Source organism: Macaca thibetana, chromosome 14 (genome assembly GCF_024542745.1).
Source record: "Macaca thibetana thibetana isolate TM-01 chromosome 14, ASM2454274v1, whole genome shotgun sequence".
NCBI lineage: Eukaryota > Metazoa > Chordata > Mammalia > Primates > Cercopithecidae > Macaca > Macaca thibetana.
This window is the reverse complement of record NC_065591.1, coordinates 95,107,386-95,121,791: the sequence shown is the minus strand read 5'-3', so window position 1 is coordinate 95,121,791 and position 14,406 is coordinate 95,107,386. Positions and strand designations below refer to the sequence as shown.

The window sequence follows — 14,406 nt, the reverse complement described above, 5'->3', positions numbered from 1 at the left end:
CTACTTGGTGAATTTCTATTAACTTTTCAAAACTCAGATCAAACTTTACCTCCTCCTTAACAACTACCGCATACAACAAAGTTATTTACTCCTCCTCTGTGCTATCTCTGTAAGTTAGACATACCATTACTGCTACCTTTATTACACTGTATTAATCGTTTATTTATATGACTCAGTCCCTCATTGGACTGTGAACTTTCAGTAAAAAGAAACTAAGTCATCTTTACATCCCTAGGACTACCACTGGCAAGAAAAGGTGCTCAACAAATGTTTTGTGCATCCTCAATGCCTACTTTCAACTATCTTCCCCATTTTATCTAGGGAGAATACTTTAGACATTTCCTCCCAGTCAGGAAGAAAAAAAGAAACATCAAAGACTACTACTGGCCGGTTTGAAGCCTGGAAGACACAAACTGATAGAAGTCAGGAAGAAGATCTGTTTTGGGAAAGCAGATAAACTCAATTCTAAATATGCTAAATTTGAGCTGACAGCAGAATAACCATCCACCACAAATTCATTCATTCAACAAACATTGGGTGCCTATTAGAAATTGTGCCATGGATACAACAGCGAATAAGGCACACACAGCACCTGTCTTCATAGAGTTACTCTCTACTAGAAAAGTCTAATAAACAGGAAAGTAAAGCCTGGGTATCGACACAGAGGTCAGAATTAAAAGTAGACCTTTAGGAATGATACTAATAGACATGAAAGCTACAATTTACATGCATATCTACCTGTTCATACACTTGTACCATAGATCCTGCTAAAAGATTAATTTTTGATGAAGAACCCCAAATAGAATGATTCTTCAGATTTTTATGTAGAACTGGTTCCAAATATGCTCCATAAATCGTTTGTAACTGCTCTCTTTCTGGGTAACTAAAAAAAAGGGGGCATATAAGAAGAAAGCTGAAATAAATCAATATTTCAAATTAATATTTCAATGTTAAGTTACAGCAGTGATTTTCAAACTGTGCTGCTCTGAGACCTACATATCTCCAAAGCTTACCCAGGGGCTAAGACTAGGCTCATTGCTCCCATCCATTCTCATTTCAACCAAATTATATCCTGAAATATCCATTGTCAACTACCAGAAGGTGTTAGAGAACACCCAAGAAATTATGTTAAAACATAATTGTTTACAAAACACTGATCTTTAGAAAAGACCAAAAGGAAATTTTTCCTTTGAAAAGCATTTTTGAATTACACAAGGCCTGTACACAGGGCATTAATCCACCTCAGAACCATAAAAGTAAAACTAATACAACAAATAAAATCAACCCCTTTCTACCAAACCAAAATATATTTCAGTATGGTTTAACTGGCAGCAGGAACATTTCTAGGAAAAAAAAGTTAATTGATGGAGTACAATTAGCACGAAAGTATACACATAAGGTTTTGTCATATTCAAATATTTGTAATATAATATAATGTATATTAAATATAAACAGAGGAGATACTGCCATTGTCTCTGTAACAATTACGGACCATGGAGATGATTAGCAGTGATGCCACCAGCCATTAAAATGACCTAATTCTCCCTTGTTCAGATTCAAATTCTCCTTTTGTTATCTTCATAAATTTGATAGTATTTTTGTTTTATGAACTGCATAAAATATTTAAATCTAAAATCCACCATTCAGATTCCTGAGACTGACATTTTGGAACACAGGCTACACAAAACAGTCTTGTTTTATTTCCTGTTATATGTCTCATAAATAAGATACTTTGATTAACGTTTATATCATCTGAAATTATTGCCTATATTTTGAGAAGGGGAGGAAAAGATATCAGAGCTTAACTTTGACCATTTTTATATTCTAAATTTTAAAGTATTACTATAATACTTTTAATAAAATTCAACTATATGATATCTTCCCAAGTAAAAAAAATTTGAAACACAAAGATACATACTCTATAGAACAAAGACGAACAATGGAAGTAAATCTGGTAGTAAGTTTATGTCTTCCCAGTCTTCCTCCAGCTGACATAGAAGCCACAATTTGAATATTTTCTAGACCAACCCATTCCAAATTTTCATCATAAAATCCTTGATATGTCAATACCTATTTGAAAATAAATATACTTTAAACATTTTATGCCTAAGATTTCCTAATCATGATAAAGGATATTTTTGCCTAAAGTTTCAATTGTTTCTAAATGCAATCATTATCTACCTAACTCAAGAATTTAAGATTAAAAGGTATCTGAAATTATTATATCACTGAAAAAAATACTGTTCAAATCTCTGTGTTCTATGAATGTTAGCTAAATTATCCTAGTGTTTAAAATGCTTTTCTCTCTAATAAACACTAAAATCCAATGATATTATAAATCGAGTAGCAATTAGCCTAGAAAATGAAAGTATCAGGAAAAATATGAGAGAAAATGTGGTTTTTTCTGTAAATATTTTATCATATTCTGCAGTTACATAATAAGCCTAAATTTGGACCTATATCATAATAAACTCTAAGAATTTAAAGTTTCCAATGTGATGTAAATAACATAAAGAAAAATATATTCCACACTGATTCAGGATATGTGATCTCAAATCCTTACACAGGCAAAAATGGAGAATAATGGGTTAAAGCAGCCAGAAAAAAAACATGACCAAGTCTAACCGCTGTCAGAAGAATGCATACTTTAAACCATGAAGCAAAAATTTCTCCAACTCCACTACCAGGTCCAGCTTTTGTTTTCCTCCTTGTTTTAGGAATAAAAGACAAGTAATAGATGTAGAGTGAAGGTTGTTTCTATTCTCCCTGTCATATATCATCTTGACGTAATATAACTTCTAAAGAAAGGAAAATCATAGAAGAACTGGAACAAGACTGAAATATTTCAGGAGTTTAATTTCCATGACAAATGCTAGATAAAACTGGCCCCAAATGAAGAATGCATATTTTCTAAGAAAAGTGAATAAAATTAAATTGTTTCCAATTAGATTAAAACACTTCAAGCGATATGACTTACCTGCTGTAGGAAAGCTACCAAAGTACTGGTCCCCCATTTATCAAGTTTGGGTAGGTTGATATCTTTTAAGTACAGAACAAGTCTTTCACAGTCTTTTGGTCTGTATACACGACCAGTATTAGTACTGATTACCATACAAGTCTGGCTCAGTTTCTGCAGGAGATGTCGAGAAGTGGTTTGTGCGCTACAATGAACGGTAGCAATTTGAGTGGATCGGAGTTGTGAAAATGCATACCTGAGCAGCATCCTACGAAAAATGCATGACATCTGACTTTGATAAAAATGCAATCAACAAAGTACATTTTATACTTAATAAGAAATGTCTGTCTCATAAATATTTCAGTTTCTAAAATGTGTATAATGATAGGGAAAATGGTAAATATAGATATGGCTTCCATAACTATCAAAGTAACTTTCTAACTTTCAGACTATTTTCTAGTCTAAATAACATAAATTCATGTTTTAAGGCATTGTGAGGACTGTTTTCAGCCAAAAAAAATCAAAGTTCTCACAATTAATCTAGTTTGATAAAGTATATATTAAATATACCAACCCTGTTTCCCCACAGTTGAAGGAAAGATTTTAAGTTCTATGAGTTTAAAAAAAATTACTATGATTTTATACAATTTTTGAAATTACTACTCCCCCACTAGAAATATGAAAATAATAAACCATGTTTCCTTTATTTCAGGAGACTATGCTCCATATGCACTAAAACTAGGCTGAATTCCACTGAATTAAAAGCTACTTTTACATAGAAATCTAACTACAAATTTAAAATTTTATAACTAAAGCAAATGGTATGTGAGTATAGCTAAGGTATTTTTTTTTTTTTTTTTGCTGTATTATATGGATGGATTATTTTTAAGAGTATCTTCTCAGATTGCTGTCTTTCCAGTAGAAATCACATAATCTGGCAAAGAAAAGGACACGCTATTCCCCATAGTTCTTATTTTTACAAGTAATGAAAAGAAAATGAATCTTCCATGAAAATGTAAATGCTACTTTAACCAAAAGAAACATAACAAAAGCCATTAAATCAATTAGGGGTGGCAGGAGTAAATCCACAACATATACCTTTGCCAATATTTTTCTTACCCTTTGCCACATCCTTCTGGTCCTACTAGAATGAAGGGCTGTTTAGTATTAGAACTTAACCATGGTTTGAAATAATCTAGACTTCGTTGCATGTCAGGAGTCTGAATGACTGGAAGAGTTAAGCCATTACTGAAATCATCAGCAGTCAAGTTTTCTGGCTTCTTAAGCGCATATGTTGCTAACCGACCTCTGGTAGAGTCATAGTAGGTATCCATTGGTTTGTGAAAGTCTGGAGGAGATTCTCGTGCCCAGTGAAAAACCTTAAGAGGAAAAAATTGTGATAAGTTTTCACATACTCCAGAGTGTGTGACATTCTTGGGATATATTCCAAGATATTCTTGGGATATATTCCAAGTAAATATCCCAAAAGTAAATCATCTTAGTTCCAAGAAAAGTTTATATACACTATACCCATTTTATCATTAATGTAACATTTTATCTCAAATTTTTTTTATCTAAATGATCATTTGTGCAAGTAAATTAAAGTATATATAGGAGATAATGACTTACTGGATATTTATTTATACACTAAGGTATAAATATACTCCATTTTAATGGAGTTCTTATTAACATTAAATCACAAATTACAGAATGCAGAAATCCTAAAGCCCTTCATTTCTACCATATTCTAGTACTGTCCATTACAGTGTCACTACCACTGCTCTCCACCTGCTATTCTTCTTTTTAATACTGAAAACTGTTATCTACGCAGATATAAAGCAGAGTTAGCCCTTAATGCTACTCTTCAATACATTTATTCTGAACTTTGACAAGAGAGTATGTGCTTAAAAGCAGCATATAGTATGGCACTGAGTGGTAACAATGAAAAGCATCTGGCAACAGAGGCAACAGGACAGTCACAGAAAAGGAAACGGAATAGAGAAAGCAGTAGGTGACACCAACAAAGAAGCAGCAAAATGAGAAAAAAGACTGAAAAATAATGTTAGAGCCAACCCAAAGGAGTAAATATCCAGTAATCTCAGTAGAGGCCAAAAGGAAAAAAAATCCCTTATTATTTAGAATTCAGCTTTATAAACAACTAGGCTGTAATACAACTTTAACATATATTAAAGAATATATTTATTAATAATTAATTCGTCCTAGTATTTCTAATTCCTAAAACTGCTCTGGTTAAAAGGATGACAAAAACTAAACTATTCTAACATTTTAAATGAATGAAATAAATATTAATATAGACAAGTAGGTTCAAAAACATCTAACTTAAATATATGGTCCAAACTTTTAACTTATTAAACATTATTTTATAAAATGTTAAGAATATCATCAAACATCATAAAATAACTCAAAGAAGAATATATATATACACACATATAAATACATTATTACTCAATTGAATACATAATTTCAAATTTTAAATGTTCCATATCTTATAGTTACAAATTATTGTATTTTGGCAGGTAAGAGTTAATGAAAAGTTAAAGTTTTGACTAAATACAGGCTATAAATATGCATTACCTCTTTGGTAAATTCCAAACGTGATTTCATATTCAGATTTCCACCAAGTCCCCTTATGAGATTAATAATAAATTCGTCATGATCTCTGCAACCATGTAGATGTGACAAACCATTCATCACAGTCCCAACCAAACTTGTTTCTACCACATAGTCGTTCTGTTGATTAAAATCCATGATACAGACAGACAAAAGGCGAAGATTAACCAGTAAACACAGAACCATACAGACTGATGTTCACACATCTTTTCAATAACCATTTTTAAACTCACTCCACTATTCAAACTGTAGAAAGTTTGGATTTCATTTAATTTTTGTATACACTTTGAAAATTGAAAGTACAATTGTGTATTTCTAGCTATCAGTGCTACAGTCCTCAAATAGATACATGGTTTATTTACTTCCTAAACCTGAAGAATATTTTTTTAAAAAGGTAAGTTAGTGAGCATTGTTCCAAAAAGAATAGATGTTCATTTCCTCTTGCTGATAAAAAGAAAACAAGAGGCAAGAGCTAGATTGATGGCACTAGAAAAGAAAGGTTAGAAAAAGCAGACATAAATGAAAAACCATATGGAGCTTTCTCTGAGAGAATTTTTAAATAGAACTTCTGGACTTAAGTGCTGTGTAGATGGTTTGATCTGTAGGCCCCTCTGGGGCACCTGATAAGTGTTAAAGAGTTAAAGAAAAAAATGGCTCTCAGTTTTTCCATAAATATTTACTGAGAACCAATCATGCATTAGGATCTGTATGTGGTGCTAGGTTTGTTTTTGTTTTGTTTTGTTAAAAGCTGGAATAAACAGAGTCCCTGTGTTCATGGAGCTCAAGCATAGTACAGGATATGGTTAACAAATTGTGGTAAGAGCTACAGGGCAGCAGTACAGAATATTGTCAGAAACAGTAACTCAGATTGATGGCTCACGGCTTCTTTAAAAACAGGTGACATTTAAGCTAAGACTGAAGGCTAAGCTTTTGCAGAGAATATAGCACATGCAAAGAAAAACATCACAGTTAAGGAACTAAAAGAAGTTATGCCTAAGTAAGCAAAGAAACAGTGTTTAAGTCAGAGAAATAGGCAAGGGCCAGAGTGCAGAATTTATCAGACATGGTAAGGAGTAAAAACCTTATTTGCCTTGTCTTTAATATGTTTTTTATAATAGAGTAAAATGACCCAGTTTATATTTTAAAAGGATCCCTCTGCTTAAAAAATAAATATTTTTGGGAGAAAGAAGAAATGGGAGGAAGAGCAGGAAGAGCAGGAAGAAGGGAGAAGAAACAAAGAAATCTAGATAGACTCATGCTAAGAGTTCCAGATTTTAAAGGTGAGATAAAGGAAACGTACATATTTTCTTCTATATTTTCTTATTTGCTGAATTCATAAAAGAAAGCAAAGATTTACCCCATAGGCTGAAGAAGAGAAAAAGGAAGAAAGCAAAGTTCTAGTTATAAATACAATTTCAGCATTTGACTAGAGAATTCATTGTAGTATACCTCAGAACCTGTGCATGGTGAACAAAATACAGGATAAAAAGAAAAGAACCCTTAACACTTTAAATAAAACAAACAAACAAACAGCGATATGACCTCAAAACATAAGCCATTTTTTTTTTCCTAACCGAATCTTTGGTATTCACTCTATTATTTAATAATCTTATCGTGTTGTCATTTCTACAGTCACAAACCCCTATATATACATAAATACATTCCATCCAATATGATACTCCTATTCTAACATTCACACATCTATGAACAGATTACCTCAAAGTGTCTGCGTTGGAAAGCTTTGTTAGGCTCTGAATGTTTTATACTAATGAAATAACATATCTAATGAAAAAGTGTCACGATGCAGGCATCAGGTATATAATTAAGCACAATACTATCACTCATTTGCTATCTCTTAACATCATACTTGGTTCTGGGGACACAATGAAGAGTGTGATAAGCTTGGTCCTTGCCTTCAAGGTGCTTAAAGTTTAATGTAAGCAGACAATTATAATACAGTTGGTAGATGCTGTATGTTGCTACAGAAGCACAAAAGAGGAGACAGCTCAGTCAGACTAGCAGCTAATGGGAGTGTTCCCTTTCCTAGGCCTCCAGGAAAATCTACCTCACTTGCATCACTTCCTCACAAATCTCTATTCCTCCATTTTCATTCTTACAAAGTTAGGAAAGAAAAAGGTTGAGAAAACCAAAACAAACCATCATTTCTCTATATCTTATTCAATCCCAAAGTATTGACCTCTAAATCAAGTTCAGATTCACAATCAGATACTTTCAAAAAACTCACTGCTATTTATACCCTCTATTTTGTATATGTTTTCATTTTTCATAAAAGCAATGGCATAAACATGTAGAATATCTGAACACCTTCCATGGTCTTCTTTGCATGCTAAACTTTTTTCACATTTCAAATTCAAAATCAAATGTGATCTCCTTTTAAACCTCTTCTAAATGACAGCAATATTCTTTTCATCCTGCTGAATTGTGATTATCTGTTTGCATGTCATTTTCCTCCATTAGATAAACCCTTCTCAAGGAAAGGAATTATCTTGTTAATCTTCACCTCTCAAAGTCTCTCTTGTATTATGCTTCGCATATGTTAGATGTTCAATGTTTTCTTTAAATATAAATTGCAAATAATTCACCATCCCTTTTCTACTTTAGTGTTAACTTCATATTGTTTTTAACCTTATATATATCATACATGATGTATACATATACCATATACATGCGATATATACATATACCACATACATGTAATATATACATATATCATGTGCATGTGATATCACATGATATATGTGATATATGGGATATATGGACCTACAGATCGCATCCATGTGGATATATGGACCTACAGATCGCATCCATGTGGATATATGGACCTATAGATCGCATACATGTGGCTATATGGATCTATAGATCCATACATGTGAATATATGGATATATAGATCGCATATATGTGGATACATGGATATATATCACATATAGGTATTTATTGGTATATATAGGTGTGTATATATAGGTGTACATATGTATATCAATACCTATATATCATATATACATATGTCATACATATAGGTATTTATTGGCATATCAGTAAAAAAGTGGCAGCAAGATGGTTTTTGCTAGTAAAAATTAGAAAGACATTCTAGTAATCAAGATTTTTAGGTAAGCAGTGTGAAGTATTATGAAAGAAGTAAAATGTTTTAAGACTAATACAATAAAAGGTTATGCTAAGAGATACAATAGTTATGCTAAGAGATATAGAGGAGTAACAGTGACAAAATCCACCTCTCACCTCACCCCCACATTCCAGCAGAGTTCTACCACAAGGCAGTTAAAATAAGGATCACTCTTAATCATACTTCTCACCTTGATTAATTATGAAATATTATGGTTAATTTACCTGCTTTAAAACCCATTGTAAAGCCTTTTCAAAATAATCTCCAATCCAATTTTCAAGACTATTTCTATATTCGGCAGGCTGATTCCTCAACCAAGATTTTATCAGAGAATTAAGATCTGTCTCTTCATCACTGAAATGAATTAGACAAATAAATTATTAGGAAGAAATTATCAATTTACCTTAAAATAAATTTCTGCTCCAATAAACATTATTCTACATGTATATTTTGTCTGCTAGCATACAACAGGTGGCTTTACTTTACTATGTGTATGTGTGAATAACAGTTATATCTGTGTGTATATACACAGATATCACATATAACACACAGATATAAATATACAAACACACATGCATATAGGTATATATACATATATGTCATTTTCTATAAAACAAATTTCATCTATTTTATTATAAATATAAACTAAGTAAGAATTATATATCTACACAACCTACTCTACATAGGCTCTACATAGCCTAAAGTGGTCTAAACCATTCCCACTCAGAGTAGTCTGTTTGTTAGAAATGTAAAATCCCAAATCCCTCTCCAGACATACTAAAGCAAAAATCTTCATTTTAGTAAGATCCCTCAATGATTCAAATGCACATTAGAGTTTAAAACGCACTGATCTAAACTGTAATACACATCTTTAGAAATATTTTTTCTCCATCCTACAAAAATCCAACTACCTAAATTCCCATGCCACTATTAAAATTTAAAGATCTTCCTAAAGCAAACTATAAATCCTTTAGCAAAGCACATCATTATCTGGGCAAAATCCAATTATTTCACCAAAATCCAATTGGTGAAATAATATTCACATCTTATTCAAAATTATACCTTACATAATTATAAAAAATTATAGTAAAAATAATTTATATTATTATAGAATTGACAAGAGCTCATGATTTTTGTCATTTATTCGTATCTTCTGCCATTGTTTCATAGCAATTAACAAATGACACTGATGCCTTGAATCTCTGCTCTCACATTTTCTATCCAGTCTAATATGAAAAAAAAAACTGAAACATCAAAGAGGATAACAATTAAATAACATTAGATTAGCCCAAAGTAAGCTCCTTCAGAATAAAGAGTTTCTTACCAATGGTATTATCTCAATGTCTATGAGACTATATGTCTTGGTTTATCCAACACAACCCTGCTTCATACCAGCAGTCCCAGCATCATTAATAATAACATTCATTTCAGTATTAAAAGGTCCACATTTGGCCTATCACATAGCAAGTGCTCAACAAATATCTGTTAAAGGAATAAATGAAGCCTAAAACTAAGATATAAGCTGAACACATAGCAACAAAAAAGTTAATATGTATTTGTATTTCATATGAAATCATATACATTCATTATGCCTTTCACAATACCTGATTCACCAACGATTTTCAACTCCTCTACAGAAATATGTGGTCTTTTTTTCTGCCAAATATGTATAGTATTCTACTTACTGCTTAGTTCACTTATATTCCATCTTGTATAAATGTTGGTTTATTTTCCCTCCTCTATGTGCAAGTATTTTCCAAAAAGGTAAGCTCCCTATAAACATTAGTTTTACTCGTTTCCAGCTCTCTCTCTCCTAAGGTGCATAGTTTAATACCATATATATAATATTTAACAAGTACTTTAAAATTTAACCAAAAACTTACCTTTATTCTATTTTTCTCACAAGATTATAAGAACACAACTAATAAATACGATAAATTGTGTGTCAATGCTGCTATGAAAGCTGTAAACCCAAAATTATATTATCGTTTAATAATACCTCAAAATATCAATTGAAGTTTCTGGCTAATTTAAAGTAAATGTTTCCGACAATACTGTCAAAGAAGTAAGCAACTAAATAATTTCAAAACATGATTTGAACCAACTTTATTACATTTTCATGTGTCATACAACACCTAAAATGACTTTAAATAGTCCTAAAAAAATTAAATGCTATACAGGACGATAAATAACCAATTGGAAAAGTTAAATAAAAGTTTCTTACTTATGATATTACTAATTTTCAAAAATAAAATTGGTGCAAATATCCATGCTCTGGTATGTGACTATTTTACATGATATCTAAAATTGGTTTATTATTCATTTTCAGTCTTGAAGCCTCTTCCAAATATACTGAAGAAGAAAAAAATATTAAGTGAAGAGGTATTCAATTTGTAAAATGAAAAGACTGGGTCACAGGACCTACAAAACCTGAGTTAGCCCTAAAATTCTATGAATCTAAAATTAAATAGATTAAATTAATTAAATTCTATAATTAAAATATTGCTACTTAGCTTTAAATTATTAGCCTCTAGCTCATAATTAATATGTTCACTTCTCTGAACTCAATCAAAATACCTCAACAAAATAATAAAGAGAACAAATTTTCTTGCTGTTTCATTTAAACAAAAATAATAATTATTTCATAATTGTGATATAACTAAAACTGCTAAAATAATTCAATTTTGTAATAAAACAGGAACTCTCTGAATTAATGAAAATCTAACAAAAAAGAAGTTAATCATAAATGGGAAAAATATTTATTCATTATTCACATCACACTTACTTTACTTAATATGAAGCCAGGATAATAAAAGAAGAATATTCTAATATAATGTATACAAATAATCTATGGCTTACCTAAGAAAGATCATTCCCATTCTAGATATTGTGGCTGGTGAGGCACAACTTAAATCATGAGTTTCAAACACAAAGTTAACATTTGGGCCAAACTGAATCCTTTCTCCACTGGGCATAGTGAGTAGCCGATTGTCATCCAGAACAGAATTCAGAGACTCTATCCATTCAGGGTCAATATCACCATCACAGATTATCCATGAGCTGACATCTATATTCAAATCAAAACAGCAGAGATAAAATAAAAATAGATGCTGTGATAATAATTAAAAATAAGGACTAAATCAATTCTTAATTTTCATATGAATTTGTACTGTAAATATGCTGGAGAACACACAGGCAATCCTGGCTCAGCTGGCCAAAGACTCAGATATATATATATCTGAGTCTATAAACATAAAAATAGGCAATTTCACTTAAAAAGATGCAAGGCTTAAGTATTTTTATTCCCACAAGATATTCTTCAGACTTGTGTCTTCTACTATGTCATGAGAATGTACAAAGGCTTGCTCTGTTGTATATCTTTTAGAAAATACAGAAAAATCCAATTTCCAGTGCCTTGCATGAGAAATAAAAAGTTCACCACTGTCAAATTTTCTTGACATATAAAAAGGTGACCTCAAAGGGGGAAAAATAGTGACCAATTGTATACCTAGTCTTTCCAGGGTTAAACCTTTTTTTTCCATCTTTCCTAAAATGGGAGTGGTTAATACTATACTTGGACCTTTGAAACAATTCAAAGAGGAAAATTTCACTGATAGAAGTGTGAGAAATACATGAAGGTAATAACTGGCCTTTACTTAATGTGGTATTATATAGAAAAAGAAAAGACTACATTGAAAAATCCCTTCCAATGCTTTCACTTACTGCCTTAGAAAAATAATTATTAATTAAATTATAACCTGGCAAAAAGTAGGGAATCTCCTCTGATTCCAGCCAAAAATTCTCTTAAAAAACCAAGTCAACAAATTTAGACCAGGAAATCTGCAGTTTTACCACTTAAATTTTCAAAAGTATTCAAAATACTTTATTCAAACTAATGAGTTAATACTGTTCATACACATCAATTTTAACCCCATACAAAAATCTGTCATATTGTTTATTTCTCAGGCATTATAATATAAATGCAGTAAAGATTTTATAATCGTTCAGTAAATTAATCTAGTTGTGAATTACAATTCACCCAATTTACTCTAAGTTTCTACTATATTAAAAATAGTTACAGAGTTTAACTGAAAATGATAGCATTTCTTGGTCCCCTCCAAAGTAAAATATCAAATGTACACATTATAACTTAATTATGACTTTATGGTCATGTAGAAGCCTTGATAAAGACAGAATTATAGACAAATTATATCATTATCTAAGAATTACTAAGTAAAACAAAGAAGTATACATAGAGACTAACCTTGAGGTTCCCGAACCACTTGACGAGCACTATTTGTCAAAACACCATCAGACCATTCTCTTGTGTCCATGTCAATATGGCCTAATAATTGATATCGAGGCATAGCTTTGGGATTCATAGTATATTGTTTCACTACTTTGCCAATTTTACAAAGTGCGGCCCTTAACATTCTCCAAAGGGTTGATTTTCCAGCACCACTTGGACCAACAATAACAACTCCCATCCTCTGGCATAACTGTTCATACAATTCTAAAGCCTTTTTGATCTAGTGGGAAAGAATTATGTTCTTATATGATTCACAATATCCAATGATACTTAGTTCTGCTTTTATTCTGTAACACTTGTTCTAATGTGTAAATTAAGCCTTTGATTTCTTCAGTGGAAGACATAGCCTAAAATGTAACAGAATACCTAAATAAATCTGAACATATTTACAATATAATCTTTAAATACTTCAATATTTCTTTAAAAGAAACAAAGGTGCTTTCCAAGTTTCTAAGTTCAAAAAACTTGTATGAACAATACGTTCGTTACTTGCTCCACTCATTCACTCATTCAAATATATTCATTATTTTATTCACTTATTTATCCATTCACTCAGTCTTATCTTACTTCTCTCCAAAACTGAGGGCAAAGTGCTAATTTTGAACAATTACTTGCACTACATAAAGAAACCCGCTTAAAAAAATCCTAAGAAATTATCAAAGTGAAACTAAATCATATATATAATCAATTATAAAATACATATATATGATGAATCCATTACACACTACATACTCTAACAGGCACTAGAAATAAAATGGTGAGCAAAAATATGTATGGATGGCCAGGTGCGGTGGCTCAGGCCTGTAATCCCAGTGCTTTGGGAAACTGAGGCGGGCAGATCACCTGAGGTCAAGAGTTCGAGACCAGCCTGGCCAACATGGTGAAACGCCATCTCTACTAAATATATAAAAATTAGCCAGGTGTGGTGGTGTGCACCTGTAATCCCAGATATTCAGGAGGCTGAGGCAGGAGAATTGTTTGAACCCGGGAGACAGAGGTTGCAGTGGGCCGAGATCACACCACTGCACTCCAGCCTGGGTGACAAAGCAAGACTCTGTCTCAAAAAAAAAAAAAAAAAAAAAAAAAAAAAAAAAATATATATATATATATATATATATATATACACACACACACATGGATCCTGCCTTTCATGGAGATTACTATATGGTGGAGGAGAATCAATACTAAACAAATACACACACTTGAAACAAGAATATATGATAAGAGCACATAGCAAGAAGATCAAATCAGGACTTGAAGATCTGGGAAGACTTCCCTGAGCAAGTGAGATCTAAGTTGAAAGATAAAAGATAAGTTGAAAGATGAAGGACAAGGATAGTTAATAAGGAATCAACTAGAAAAAAGG

General features: G+C 31.7%; 1 protein-coding gene across 7 annotated transcripts in view; it reads right to left on the bottom strand.

Moving 5' to 3' along the window:
- DYNC2H1 (dynein cytoplasmic 2 heavy chain 1) overlaps window positions 1-14,406 on the bottom strand; it is a 349,828-nt gene that overhangs the window by 275,385 nt on the left and 60,037 nt on the right. For all 7 annotated transcript variants that reach the window (XM_050758863.1, XM_050758858.1, XM_050758861.1 and 4 more), the window contains exons 38-45: window positions 12,996-13,260; window positions 11,591-11,798; window positions 8,956-9,085; window positions 5,552-5,707; window positions 4,076-4,335; window positions 2,978-3,224; window positions 1,919-2,070; window positions 739-883 (exon numbers count right to left, since the gene is read on the bottom strand). In XM_050758863.1, the coding sequence (XP_050614820.1) occupies window positions 739-883; window positions 1,919-2,070; window positions 2,978-3,224; window positions 4,076-4,335; window positions 5,552-5,707; window positions 8,956-9,085; window positions 11,591-11,798; window positions 12,996-13,260 (1,563 nt within the window). The remainder of the gene's footprint in view (window positions 1-738; window positions 884-1,918; window positions 2,071-2,977; window positions 3,225-4,075; window positions 4,336-5,551; window positions 5,708-8,955; window positions 9,086-11,590; window positions 11,799-12,995; window positions 13,261-14,406) is intronic.